At 40.4% G+C, this 15,631-nt stretch overlaps 1 protein-coding gene across 1 annotated transcript; it reads left to right on the top strand.

Annotated features, from left to right (window-relative positions):
• Nucleotides 1–8,210: 8,210 nt before the first annotated feature.
• LOC148024518 (uncharacterized) lies at nt 8,211–13,824 on the top strand. Its single transcript, XM_087694171.1, has 3 exons — nt 8,211–10,112; nt 11,713–11,840; nt 12,389–13,824. The coding sequence occupies exons 1-3, from the start codon at nt 8,932–8,934 to the stop codon at nt 13,684–13,686; spliced, it is 2,607 nt and encodes an 868-aa protein (XP_087550297.1). The 5' UTR covers nt 8,211–8,931; the 3' UTR covers nt 13,687–13,824.
• The last annotated feature ends 1,807 nt before the right edge of the window (nt 13,825–15,631 follow it).

Raw genomic sequence — 15,631 nt, 5'->3', positions numbered from 1 at the left:
TTCCTTACACGTTCTTATTGTACAAGGCCCTCTTATGCTCTCCGATCTCATCTAATTGATTGGAAAGAACAAACGTTGGTGCTTACACCAAAATTCATATGCTCATTTGCCACATGATCTTTATGGCTAGTAAGAACTTCATTGTGAATAGATCACCTAATAAAAGTAAAGTTGCATTCATACATGTTGAGACATGGATTTACAAATGGTCTTAGCTTCAGTAAATCAAATATGACCTAATGCTTCTTTGTAGAAAATATATCCCTTAATAAATAAGGATTGTTTAGTGAATTCCTACTTTACAACTTGTGTTGGTTTTTGCCAATGTTAGTTAATTAGGAGGAGCACAACTATTAGACACATAAATTCCCAAAATTTGTTAATAGTGCATATTTAAGTTACATAAAATTGAACTATGATTGTAAGGTTAAGCTCTATTCATGTGCAACAAAGTAACAAAGTCCAAAGCTATAACGATCTATACATGATTTCATAGCAAATAGATTTAATGTAAGGGTCTGTGCTATCAATTAGCACTTCATCAATAATGACTAGAACTTTCCAAAATGTGTACCTCGAGATGCTTCAATGGGGATGTTGTACATAGCTCCTTGATCTTTAGGTTCATGAAATCATAGGTACATGGATGGGCTCTTGAAGTTATGCTTATTGAGACCTTTGCATATAACTTCAAATCCTTACTCTTGGAGTTCAATATTATTTTAAATCCACAACGTGAGTAAAAAGTCACACATGTTATTAAGTTGAGAGCACATTTGTTTTCCCTCACATATACAACTCAATCAAGTGTGCTATGTTACACAATTTGAGACAGTTTTGAAAACTTTTAAAGCTCAATTTGGACCAACTAAGTAAACTTGAAACAATCCTCTTTTGTAAATGAACATTTGGTATCTCTCTATTGCTATATGTCTCAACAACATCTTTGAACTTTGAGACCAAATTCTTCTTTACTAGGATAATAGATTGTGTAAGGAAACGTGCATGACAGAATTATTGAAAAGAAGCACAATAAAAATAAGCAAGATTTTTTTCTAACCTTGGTAATAATTGGCTAATATCTCTTCTTTTTGCAATCTTTATGCTGTAGATCGATGGTTAGCCATTGGCTTGTTAGCCTACAAACCTGGCTTTTGAGCTTTGTTATTTCCTATTGATTGAGAAATTAGCATTTGATCAACTTCTCTCTCTCTCTCTCTCTCTCTCTCTCTCTCTCTCTCTCTCTCTCTCTCTCTCTCTCTCTCTCTCTCTCTCTCTCTCTCTCTCTCGCTCTCTCTCTCTCCCCCAAGGGGTGCACTTATAAGATTTCATCCATATCACTTGCATCCAAAGGTATTATAATATCCCCTTTAGTTGCACTACAAGGAAATAGGCATGTTGACAATAAATAGATATTTTCTTGGATTTGAGAAATGAACATACGAACCTATAAACATGTTTATATGCACATTTAGAGACATGCATCTACTATGAACACATCAAATTTGTAGATTAAACATGCAAATCAATATAGTTATAGATGCACCATTTCTATCATTCTAATGAGCTACGACTTACAGAATTGTAGCTCCATTTTGAGCCACAATAATATAACTAAAAAGGCCTTAATTTTTAAATATTAATAGACATTTAGCATGCATGAAATGTAATAATAAAATTCATCATTATACTATTTTACAAAAATGTATAGACCCAAACATTGTTGTTAAACTTTATACTTCTACAATTTTATTCAATGAGTAAAGATATTCATAGAGAAGTCGTCATTCACTTGCAAAAGAGAGAGAGACTACATTTGAAGTATTAAAAAGAGAGATGATATATTTTCAATTATGGCTAAGTTAATGCATTATGCATTGATATAAGTCTAATTTAGGACATATACAAATAGAAGCACTATGGGGAGGGGTATTGTGTGAATATGCATGCCTTGTTAGTGCATACAATGCTTCATCCTACTGGAATTATATCTTGTGGAGGAGCATCAAGATTTCCTTGTGATGGGGTATCAAACTCATATCCAAGTAGTTGGTGTCATGGCAACTTGCTTCACAAATATATTGCTTGCTTGTGTGTTGGCCTTCACCCATGCTTGCATAAACTTGCTAAACATACATGCAATGTTGTCATAAATTGCCAATGAGTCATAGCTAGCCCAACTGGGAGAGGTGGGTGCATGAGTTACTATTGGTCCAAGGATCGAATCCTCCTAGTTGTTGTTGTGTGATAGCTTGGCACCCGTTCGGTGAAAATTTGGCACAAAATAATACCCATTAGGTGCTCATTTAAAAATGTTTTCATAAACCAAAATTGCTCTCACTTCAATGTAGAAAGGTATGTGTTACTCAATCTGCATATAAACAAAACTAATGAAAATTAAAATACGAGACATAAGCTAGATTGTTAAAACTAGCTTTAGTTAAAAACTAGACACACATTATCCTAAAATTATACTAAACTTCACTCATGCTTGCATCAACTTGCTAAACATGCACATAATACCCTCATAAATGAGAATTTATATTGCTACAATTTAGAAAACTATGCATTGCTCCATTTGCACATAAACAAAACCAAATAAATCTAAGGAAAGTTAAAATACACATTTAAAAATAACTTTAGTTAAAAGCCAAACATAAAGTATAGTAAAATTACACTAAACTAACATGATAGTAAGCACACATTAAAGTAAATGAAAATGCAATAAAATAAAAAACATTAGAGTCCACTTTCAATAACAATATACTAACATAACTCTTCCTCCACCTTTCATATCTCAATAAGACATTTAAAACTAAAATAGTTTATAGGTAGCTTTGCATATATTATCCCTATATATTGCACATTTATAAGCATGCAATCTATTGGCACATCAAATACATAGATTAGATTTGTTGATAAACGTGGATATAAATGCAATTATACATGCATCATAAATTTGTGTCTATAAGACACCTTCCTTATCTCAATAAGACATTTAGAAGTAAAATAAATTATTGGAAGGTTTGCATATCTTATCCCTATATATTGCACATTTATAAGCATGTCTATAGGAGCATCAAATACATAAACTAGATTTGTTAATAAATATGGATATAAATACGATTATAGATGCATCATACAATAATGTCTATAACACATGTCTACATCAACCTTGAATTGTAGTGTTAGGTACTATATGATAATAAAATGATCCTTTATATTAAGAAACTTGGGAGTTTTTCCTAAATTAGAACAAAAAATCCCATTGCATAAATATATTATTATAAATTTGTCCATAATTTTTCAAATAAAACAATCCTTTTGTGGATCACATGTAGTACACTTCTAGTTTTTGAGGTGCACCTCCTGAGGCTCTATCTTTGGCTCCCCCGTGTGTGTGTGTGTATACCTTCATTATTTTTTGTTAGAAATTTGTTAATTTTTGAGTTGGCTTACTTAATTGAAATTCCACCTCAAATGAATCAATTTAGAGTGGCTCAATAATGAGAAGTAAACTTAATGAGGAGTAGTAGCTAATAAGCTTATCGACTAAAAAAAAACAGACATGTATATAATATTGTGTTGTTTAGTGGTTTAGGTTTTCATATTAAAATAGTAATTTGTGCACAACATGCCACTATACTCAAGTTGTGTTAAAATGCATGTGTATCAATGTGGCTAAAATTCAATTAGCCACATTGATAAACAATATGCAACAAAATGTTGTAATTCTTACATGTCTAGGATGAGAGAGAGAGAGAGAGAGAGAGAGAGAGAGAGAGAGAGAGAGAGAGAGAGAGAGAGAGAGAGAGAGAGAGAGAGAGAGAGAGAGAGAGAGAGAGAGAGAGAGAGAGAGAGAGAGAGAGAGAGAGATCACTCATAAATATATATATGTATCATGGGGGTTCAACATAAAGTATTTTTAAATATCATTTAAAAATATTTTTTACATATAAAAGGGTGCCATATAAGTGTGTTATTTACAGAGTGAATAAAAATTAGATGTATTTTATTCCAATAAAATTTATCATAAGAGTATTTATGAATGGACCTTAAACACATGTGATATATAAGATATACATATGGTGAATTCTCTAAGGCTTTCACATCTATACAAAGCTCTATAGTAATCTAGATGTGCTCTTTGTCTATGATAAGTTTCAAATATTTTTATAAATTTTATTATTAAAATTTAAATATTATTTTCTTTGGTTTTATGTATAAGAGAAAGGAGTAAGGAAAAAGGGATCATAAATAATAAGCAAACAACATGATATTTCTCGTTCGTCCGTTCTTTTTTAGAAATAGTATGCAAATGTTTAACTTATAAATTGCTCAATATTAATCTATTGAGGATTTAGGTTTAGTATTTATGTAGTCTTGTTAGAATGTGCTCTATGTATGGCATGAATATTATTATATAGTAGCACCACATTTAAATGCACATTTAATAATGCAATTATAATACAGTTAGCAACACTATTAAAGATGCACATATAAATGAGATTCAAAATGTACTAGAACTCCTGGGGAGTTTAGTCATAAATATATGTGTGTATCACCAGGGTTCAACATAATGGTTTTAAAATAACATGTTTACACATATTTTACATACAGAAGGGTCCCATATAAAGGGGTTACTTACAAATTGAATAGAAAAGGGTTATGTTTTATTAAGGAAAAATTCACAGATAAAGATATTCACAAATAGGCCTTAAACACACGTGATATAGATAATGAGTTCCTCGAGCTAGAACTATGTGCTCTATGTAAAGGTTTGTAGTGTTTTGTGCGCTCAATAGTATTCTATGCAAGGCTCCATCATAGTTTGCAATAGTTTTTAAAGTGTTTATTTTTCAAAGATTTTATGTGTAGATGAAGGCACACATTGTCATATATCTTATGGTAGGTACAATAGTCCTCTATGTTAAACTTGCTTCATGTATTAGGGATGGTGGAGATGGACATGCATATGGAGGATAATGTTGCAATTACTCCGCATTTGATGCATATGTTGTCATAAGGAGATCATAATCCTCCTCCATGACATGCGCTTCTTGGGAAGCAAGCCCCACATACAACAACAAGGCATGCATGTTCAGGATGCCTCTTTGTACTTGTAGGTTATATTAACTCTCGTTTTTGTAAGCCAATTAGCTAAATCTGGCTTGGAATGCACCTCTATTTGTACATATTGTCTATAAACTCTTTTGTAACACAAGCTAATGTTGGTTTGGGCATATATATACTTTTACAAATATATATCTCAGCAAAATTTTCCATTCCAATTTGTTAATTGGGAGTTTTATTGTTATATTTTGTGTGACATGGTTGATGCCAATAATCAGGGGGTTGGCTTCAAGATCCAATTCAATAATCAACAACTTCTTATTTTTTCTGTGCTAGAAATCAGCGTGTACGTGCACCCATGTAGTAGCATGGCTACAGACACATGTATGATTCATTGTTACATGCTTATAGACATGGCTCAATTGATGTGAATGTTACCATCCTTACAAATATTCACATAATTTTTCTTGATAGTTCAATTGGTGTGAATGTTACTGCCCATACAAACATGCCTCTAAGCTTTTTTGATAGCTCATAAAAAACAATAATAGACCAAATGAGTGTATAAGGCCTACAATAATAGGCCATGGGTGTGTTTGGAAGGCTTGCACAAGGGTATGTGGCGAGCACCATAGTGAAGGCCGTATTGCCTAATCACTAGGGTAGAAGGATGGAGAATGGAGATGGTGGAGGGCCTAGGGTGATTGAAAGGGTGAAGAACATAAATCCATTAGGTAGGAGAGGGTGTAAAATCTAGGTCAAGAACCAGAATAGCAACAAAAGGTTTGAAATAGTTTTGTAAGTTGGATGGCTTCTAAAGATGAGCTTGCTTTGTATGGGGCCTGCATGAAACTCCTTCTCTTGTTTCCCTTTGCTTCTTGTAATCTTGACCTAATCCTTTTCTTCTTCAATTCATGAAAAGGCTTGCAAACCCATTAGTAGTTAAAGGAATTTGAGGTGGGATCTTGTGCATTTTTGTCATATTCATTCATTTTAGAAGTTCCATTTATTACTATCCAAATACCTCATTTGTGCCTTGATTTCAATAATCAATGGAGATTTGCAATGTGAGCACTTTTTTACTTGAAAATTGTCCTCCCCTACATATTTTTGGCATGGTGATTTCACAAGTCAATTATCTTGACACCATGCCCTTGATGTAGTTGCATTGGAAAACCTTTGATTTTTCATGTAAGGCTAGAAATGGATTCTTGCAACAAGAGCCTTTTGTAAATGAATATACAAGGTTGAAGAGGGTATGGTGATGTAGATCATCCATGCCCAAATGTTTAAACCCGAAAATGGGGCATTTGCATCAAGTCCTCTCGTTTAATACTCTTTGCTAAGAAAGATTCGTTGGGATTGATAGGGGCTTTAGGAAGAGGTGGATACTCAAGTTTGCCAAACCAAAATTGGATAATGATTATATAGCTTGATTCAACCATGATCCTTGCCTTGACCATAAGTTATGACCCTTCAACACACGATGTTGCCAAACCCAAATCGTATAATGGTTATATTGCTTGATTCAACCATGATCCTTGCCTTGACCATAAGTTATGACCCTTCCACACATGGTGTTGCCTTGAACTTCTGCTCCATGCTACCAGACAAGTGAAATCTCATGGTCAATGTTGGTTTGGATTCCAATGACAAAATGTTTGTAATCAGCATTGCTGTTAAGGGCATGACATGGTAATGGTTGATGTGTATTGCTGGTGGAGCTACTTAATCATATCAATTGAAGTAAAGTGAGGTAGTATATGTGCAAGTTCTCCTCTTTCTCCATAATTTTAGACTTGGAAACATCTTTCATTGAACAAACACCTGATGCCTCATTTTTGTTGATCCTTGGAGCCTCTTTTGGGCAATATTCATGCGCACCTTAAGCATTCTTATTTTGTGTAGCTTGTAGTAGGTAGCTATTACACACATACATGTCACAAGTATAATAAGGGGCTTGAATATGCATGTCTATGAGGTTATTGCCAATGAGAGGATAGGTACATAAGAAGAAGAAACTTGAATTGTAAGGTTTACTATTGATGTCTAGTGGCTTAGACGCTAACCAATATTTTATATGGCACAAGGGGAAACACATCCAATAGTTTGAACTCATGCACCTATAGAACTCAACCCACCTTCGAACCCAAATGGGATATAAATCCACGCACATGTCTATCTAGTAGCTTGTATATACGGGTTGCCAAAAATGTTTGGTGCGTTGGTTACAAAATAAAGACTTTGACCTTAGAACCATGTAAAACGCTGAGCCTTTGACAGAATCCTGATTCCTCACGAGTCATGTGCTTCTGCAGCGGACAAGTAAATATCAGCAAAAGCAAAGGCAGAAGAAAAATGCAACAGTGGACTAGGGACAGCGGGTAAAGCGGACCGAAGCTGCAGTCTCAGGGCATGGGGCTTTCAAGGCTGACGTGTCGCCCCGCCCAGCTGGCGTGTTCAGCGCCAGCTAAGCTGGGATGCTGACACGGAGAACTCCAGGGGCCGACGCGTGTCAACCACGTCGGAGGAAGAGGCTGCCGGGTGGCGCGGGGGTCGCGTACGGTTGCTGAGGAAGCGGAGTTCTGGATTGCCAGCTAGGCTCGGGAGGCTGACGGGGCGCGGCGCAGAGCGGACGCGTGTCAGCCACGTCGGACGACGAAGTTGCCGGTGGGTGGCAGGGACCGGGTACAAAAGTTGACGGGACGGTCCGCCAATCGGGCGGGCAGCGCCACGTGATGGGGACCGCCACGTCAGCGGGGCCTTCTTCCGTAAAGGAGATGAAAAGGGCGGAAGGGAGGAAAACAATTTGCCCTAGGCCCTAGCGTGGAGCAGTGTCACCCAGCAAGACACACCATGTCGAGCGAGGGGCAATAGTAAAACGCCTACTATGATTATTGATATCGGATTTCTCATTATGAAGCGTAACATTAGAAATAATAAAATAAAAAGATAATAATAATACTAGTAGTATCACACACTCATCAGTCCATCACTACTAAAAACCCTAGCTTCCTTGCACGCCATCTCTCTCTCTCTCTCTCTCTCTCTCTCTCTCTCTGTGCCTCTCTCTCTCTTCCACGTACGTACCTGTACCCTCATCAACTCCAGTAGAAAATCCTGCCTCCCACCCTCCTTTTATCTGATCAGCCTCATTTGCTTGTCTCGTCCAGTCCTCCCAAACATTCCCACTCCTTCCAGTTTTCTCCAGCTCCAGCCTCCTCTCAATTGACACAGATTCCTCTCTCTCTCTCTCTCTCTCCCTCCATCGTTCAATCTCTCCTGTCCACTTTCTCTCCATACTTTCATGACCGGCCCTTCTGCCCCCCCTTCAAAAAGCGTACTGAAAATATGAGCTGCTCCTGCCTGCATTTACGACTTCTCTCTCCATGATTAGAACACCCTACCTGCTCCAGCCCTTGACAGCCACCCCATCGGATCACTCCTTGCCTTACAGACAGACAGCCGCTTCCACTGCATGCCTGAGTTATAGTCACTCGAGGAACTGCTACCTCGACACAGAAATTCACGAAGCAATATGAGTGGTTGCGTCTGCTTGTCAATGTGTTGAGGCCCTCTTTTCACCAGCGGGCCCTAATATCAAGCTAGCTAGGCCATCTTCTTCTTTTAGCCTTACTATGCGAGTATCGCCTTCTTTTAGTCTATCTATGTGGTCGAGAAAGGAAAGCTTACCACAGAAGGGTGTAACTGGGGAGGCGAAAGGGGGGAGGGGTGCAGATCTGTAAGGTAGGTGTGTAGAGAAGGACGTGAGGTGCGCAGAGAGAGAGAGAAGAAGAAGAAGAATTAGAGAGAGAGAGAGAGAGAGAGAGAGAGAGAGAGAGAGAGAGGGAAGGGGAGATGGAGTGGGTTATGATTAAGCCCCCCACGTGGGATCATTTCGATGTCCTGCAAGGTGGATCGACGGCAGAGGCAAGTGCGACGAGGGGACATGTCGATCTGCATCATAACAACACAGCTCCCATGTCCTGGCCGGGCAGTATCCTAGAAGCCGGAGATAATAGCGGCTTCAATAATTTGCAGCCAAGAGGAGGCTCGAGCAGCAACAATATCAGCAACTGCAACAACCACAACAGCAGCAGCGGCAGCAATAACAATGTCGTCCCAACCCAGCTGGGAATCAGCCGGAGCAGAATTAGCAGCCAACTATGCATGCAGGGCAGTCCCAATGGGGCTGGCTTTATGGCCACAGCCTCATCCGGCCATCCGTCCAATGGTAATAGCTTCAATTACAGTACCGGTACATCTTCGCAGTTGCCTTCCTCCACATCATCGTCTGATCAGGAGGAAGGCCGCAGTCATGCTGGTGTAAGAGGGCGCGTTAATGGATCATGGCAGCTGTTCATGGGCGACATAAAGGGTGAAGCCGCTGATGATCATGGACGATATAATGATCGATCGGATCATCATGCGGGGGATCATGCAGTGATGCAGGAGATGGCAGCAGCAACTAGGGCCGGCGGCCGGTATAATGTCAGCGATGGGTCAGGGTTTCCCCGTGTGGCCAGTGGTCTTCATTTACTAGAGAAGCCCAAAAGCGAGCTAATTCATGCGGTGAAAGTCGCTCCTGATACGGAAACCACTGACGTATCCACAGTAGTGAATATCAGTGTTATGCATGATCATGGCACTAAAAAGGATTTGAATAATGGCAATAATCAAGACGACAACAACAACAGTAATGCTAGCTTAGCAAATACAGGGCCGCACGAGCACCATCCGAAGCGTCCCCTCGAGATGAATGATGCTGCAGCCTCGAGTTATGGTCGGGCTGGCAAGAAGCCGCATCATCGCACCTCCTCTTCCCACAACAACAACAATTCTAGCAACAATAACGGTCATACTAACAATCCCATGCAGCACCAGAACGTGCCACGCTGCCAAGTCGAAGGCTGCCGTGAGGACCTCAGCAAAGCCAAGAAGGACTACCATCGTCGCCACAAGGTCTGCGAGGCCCACTCCAAGGCGCCACGTGTCATCGCGTCCGGCATGGAGCAACGGTTCTGCCAGCAATGCAGCAGGTACATGTATATACATGCATGCGTATATATATACGAACACAAACAGCAAATGTCATCATTGCGACTAATTCTTTGGTTCTGTAGGTCAGGAGGTATGATAACAACACGTTATAACCATTCCCATTATTAGTATGTGTTTTGCTTAGTGTTTCATACATTCTTTGCGTTTGCCCTTGATCATTTTCCCTCGTCCATCCTTAATTCTCTTCTGTCAGCAGGTATATTCAACATTTGCATGTCATCATTTTACCTTTGCTTCCTGTTTCTTTTGCATACATCTCTGGCTAGCAGGCAGCTTAATATATAATTTCAATTTCAATTTCAACATTATTTCTTGATAATAGGCAAAACCCTTTGATATTATTCTCCATGGAACAGCATAAGAAATGGCATCATCTTTTAAAGAAAAACGCGGTCACGTAACCAATACATTATCCTTGGTCCCTTGATTCCTTGCATCCGTCCGTATTTCCGCTTTCTATATCCATCCCTGTGTTAACATGCCTCAATGGACATTGGACATTCATCCATCCTTACATATTCTTCTCTTTTCTCTCCTTTACATCCATCAATCCTCTGCTGTCACCCTCTGCTGTCAAGCAGGTATATTATCATCCTATGACTTTACTTCCATCCCTCTTAAAGTTTCAGTATTATCTAATTAGCCTATACTACGAGATGGCATTGGAGTCCGCCACCTATTAAATAATACACATCAAACGTGTCATCTTAGCAGTCTTGTCTTGTCCATTTCTTTAACTATCTTTTAGTGGCTATACTCAGATATGAGATCATCCCGTCCGCATGCCATGGGAAAGAAACATCACTCGAACATATTGTCGCAAAATCACTGGGAAACTATATTGATGTGAAAGGTGATACTCAAATTCCGATACACCAACTTGTAAGGGAGGAAAAAGAGAGGGAGGATTCAGGAAGCGGACTGTGGCAGCATCATCAGTGGTGCTCTCTGCAGACTTGCATCAGAGTCATGCGATGAGCATCATGACAAGCTAGTGCCTTTTACAGGGACGGATGGATCAAGGATCGATTCTCGAAGTCGGATGCGAGAACGTGGGCAGGGTAGGGGTAGTAAATTCGGGGCGGAAGAGTCAATGATTGTGGTTAAAGGACCGGTGGGTAGTATTGTGTCCTTGGAGCCTCCTGGGAGAGAGCCTTTGAGACAGAGGTCTGAGGGAGAGAGAGGGAGTTATGGCGTAATTACATCCTGCTTCTTCTTTGTCAAATGTGGTACATGGTTTGTCAAAAACCGTCTCCATCAGTCAGCCGAAGCCATAACAATCCTTGGCCGAGAAAGCTGACCCTCACTTGCTTTCTCTGTTTCCAATGTGTGGGTGCGCACCCGCAGGGTGAACCGCAGTCTCCCCCCCCATCATGCCGCCTGCGAGAGTGAGAGCGAGAGGTCGCTCGAGTCGGTATTTATTCTACACAGACGTTATCAGTAATCGAGACTCTGAGAGGGCGTTTTTCCCAAAATTCTGAAAATGGAAACTGGATTACTTTAAACCGAGTTTGGTTTATGTATTTAGGTTTTTTTGGGGGATGAATTTTATTATTTTATTATCGATAATTGGTATAGGTTCCATGTCTTGAGTGAGTTCGACGATGCAAAGAGGAGCTGCAGGAAGAGGCTGGCGGGACACAACGAGAGGCGCAGAAAATCGTCGCAGGATTCGAGCGCTCTCTCCGCAGCCTCCATTTTCCAAGGTTTGTAAGTATTGCTGCTTAATCTGATAAATTCTCTCAATATTTGTTGTCTTTCTCGGTTGCTTTAATATGCGATATTGTTATAGTTATGAGACGGCGCAAGGAACGCTAGACTTATATTTTATATCATTTCACCAATAGATCGTCTTTATAAATATAAGCTTTTGTCTAGCCATATAACTCTCATTGCACGGTTAATTACTCACACCTATGTCATATTAGCCAAACAAAATATTGTTATACGAATATATGCGCATGTTTGACTGAGAGGAAGAGTAGCAGCAGCTTTAGACAATTTCCCAACCATAATTTCCACATCATGAATTACGACAACATCATAGGCTTCTGCAACGAAGGAACTGCATACCTGGCTAGGTGCAGTTGGGGGGCAGGGAGTCACACCTAGCTAAGTGTCCCCCCTCCCCAACCCCAGTAGAAGCGCATGAGTTCTGTACTAGAAGAGAGAGAGACACTGTGTGTGTACATGTAAAAGGTTCATCTAGTATACAATCTATGCAAGGCTCATCTGGTATACAATCTGGCTGCAGATGACAGAATGCGACGCTTAAGTTACCTCATGCAGCATCCGGCTCTCTCTGTAGCCTTGCCTCTGCAGCAATATGACCATGCAGGAAGCACATTAGCAAGCAGGGCCAGAAATGGAGCGTGGTCTTCATCACTGGATGACATCAATCTGGCAATGGTGTGCCGAGCGCAAGCAGCATTGATGAGCGGCAACGCATCAGCAGGATCAGCAGATGCAGCACAGCGACTCCTTAACATTTTACAAGCTCAAAACCACAACAACAATCACCACCATCATCACCAACACAACAACCACAACAACAACAGCAGCAGCAGCAATGTCAAGCTGGCCTCGGCCTACGAAAATGATTATGGCAGCAATTCTTGCCATGAGATTGTGCCATTCAAGTCTAATGGCAACAATGTGGATCATCATCAATATCAGAGTAGTGGTGGCAATAATGGTATATTGGGTGAAGGCCTGAGTCTGTCCAGCAGTACTGCAAGTATTAGTGCAGGCAGCAGCAATTGCAGCTCCCAAGGTCCAACCTCCTCCAATACTAACAACACTGACAATCACAATAACAATACTATGTTGTTCGCGGCAAGTCTGGAGGCGGCAGCAGCAGCTGCATCCACAAGAAGTACTCATCATAATCAGCAGCAGTCAGCTTTGCTCGACTCCGGGCGTGCTCTCTCTCTTCTGTCATCCGGCCAGGTCTTGCAGCCCAACACTAGTACAGCTACAAATTTTACCAATAAACACCCCAGTGTTCTGATCACCTCCTCCCCTTCTCCCACACACCAGCATCTTAATCCCACACTTAATTCACTATCCATAGCCCAGCACCATCACCAGCACAGTCATCATCACTACAACAACATTGCTGCTGCCAACACTACCACCACTGATTCCCCACTGACTGCAGCTGCAGCTGACCATGCAGATAACCATCAGCTTCTATCCTGCACAAGCCAGCAGCTGGCACTGTCCATAGGCATGTGCGGTACTAGTGTGTTGGATGAGAAGGAGACAATGATGTCGTCCAACTACAACATCAAACCATTAATGCAAGCCCTGTCTGGCGCAAACCCTGGCATACTGGCGCGCCTGATGCAGCAGCAGCATCAACAGCAGCAACAAGGTGCCTTCTCCAGTGATAATTCCCACAGCATCACTGTCAACCATTCAGGCCAGCACACTACCGGCTTGGATTCAGTGGACCTTCTGTTGTCCACCTCCCATCATGAGAACCTCCATTCTCTCAGAGCAGCTGCTTCCTTTGAGCCGTCTCTCTTCACCGCACACGCCAATTACTAGATGGGTGCCGAGTGATCTGATATTGCTTTCATCCGAATGACTCCCAAAACGTCTAGTGTGTAATTCCCTTCTTTTCGCTCGGTGTTTTGTCCTTTTCGTTCTGCAGTTTCCATTAATGTCTTCTTATTTTGCAACAAAGATCTGATCAAGCAACCGAAGGATTGGATTAGCCAGTGTACAACCTGTTTCCATTCTGATTCTACATGTCAATTGACGCGCTCACTGGTCTAATCTGTTGTTATAATCCTGATATATGAATCGATGGGCTTGTGTCCGTGATTTGCGAATACCACCATCGAATTGAGACGATCGGACGTAAAGGACCATTCTTTCGCACTACGACATTAATCAACGAAAAGATTGGCAGGCTACGCAGCGAAGGTTAATTGAATTATCCGATGGCGTCCGAATCAACGCTTTGCAGTAGACTGATTCGCTTGCGGATGATTGCCGACAAAAAAGCTTAGATTCTGGTCTACGAGATTTACGTATTTGCTTATACTACGTTTTCAGATATGCTGCTCAATGTTCATGCTTTGAGATTAGAGACGTGAGAGGACAACATCAAGGGTGTGTTAGGGCCCAGTCGCACCAGTGCTTACAGCGCAAAGAACAGCATATCATCAATGTAATCTCACTCCAGGAAAAGAGAGGGCACACTATGGGGATATTAGCATAAGATGTCGCTGACAGGATTAAAGACAATAAAAAACATAAAATCTCGTTGGTTCCATGTGAACAGCTGACAAAAATCTGACAACTCGGTGTAGAGCAACAACCAATCGGGAAACAATTGACGGTGTTAGCACCAAGTTAGAACTCTGTTGTGAAGGAATACTGGCAGGGGAAGGCGGTGGTTAACATAATCTCACTCCCCCAGCTCGAGTAGTGTGACCATAGGGTTAGTGGGGGAAGTGGCGCTTCACTCCCCCTTAACTGTGGGTGCGATTGGGCCCTTACTGTAAATGATAGTGGGGAGGTAATAGCAAAACCTATATATATACTCTATTTTGTTTCTCAAAGCATTGCCCATTGGGGCATATGCTTTAAGGATTACTAGAAGACCTAAGTAATTTTGAGGAAAATTACATGTGGTCAAGCAATAGATGCGTCTTCTCTTTTGGGGATTAAAGAAAGCTCGAGAAAGTTGGGATAGCAGTGCTTTTTTTCTCTCATGGCATGTATATAGACAATAGGTGTCTTTGTGTATCAAAGGAGCCTCTCTTCCTCTCTCTTGTATGTGTTTAAAGTGGTTCCAAGTCTTACAATTGATTAAGCTTTTACTATCCCTATGTTTATCTCACACACTCTTTATCTGTATTGGGCAAAAATCGTTTTAATGAATCTTATCTCTCTTTAGTGTCATAAGGTGGGGTAAGCTCCATAAGCATGAGAGCTACAAAGAGACATTACAATATATAGGCTATATATCGATGTCTACAGCGATTAAAATATTCATCTAAAAAATCACCCTTGTCATTGCTAGAAACCTCGATACACAGGTTTTTATGGATCTGTCGTTATTAGGATCGTTTTTCAATGCATTTATTGATGCTCATAGCAATGCATATATGTTAATAGCGATGGTTACAAAGAAAAAAAAGTGGTAGGACAGTATGTTGCCATGTCACCTTTCAGTACCATGTGTTGAACAATATTCCAATATAAAGCAATTATAAATTGAGTACACAATTGTTGTGGAGATGTGTATCATGAGATGTTGAATTTTTTTTTTGATCCAATATTCAAATAAGTACAAGATTGATGATGACAATTTATAAAATTACATGGAACAATAGAGAGAAGAGTCCAAAATAAATGGAAAAATGTATCTATAGATATTATAATATCACTACAACAGAAACGAGGCATAGATGCGCATGTTAGACGCACAAAGTCGGGCGCGTCTATCGCATCGTCTATAAGCGCGTCTAAACGTGCGTGT

Source organism: Lygodium microphyllum, chromosome 15, assembly GCF_053477565.2.
Source record: "Lygodium microphyllum isolate KBCC chromosome 15, Lygodium_microphyllum_v1.1.10, whole genome shotgun sequence".
Classification (NCBI taxonomy): Eukaryota; Viridiplantae; Streptophyta; class Polypodiopsida; order Schizaeales; family Lygodiaceae; genus Lygodium; species Lygodium microphyllum.
Note: the sequence above shows the minus strand (reverse complement) of the source record. Positions and strands in the feature narration are given on the sequence as shown.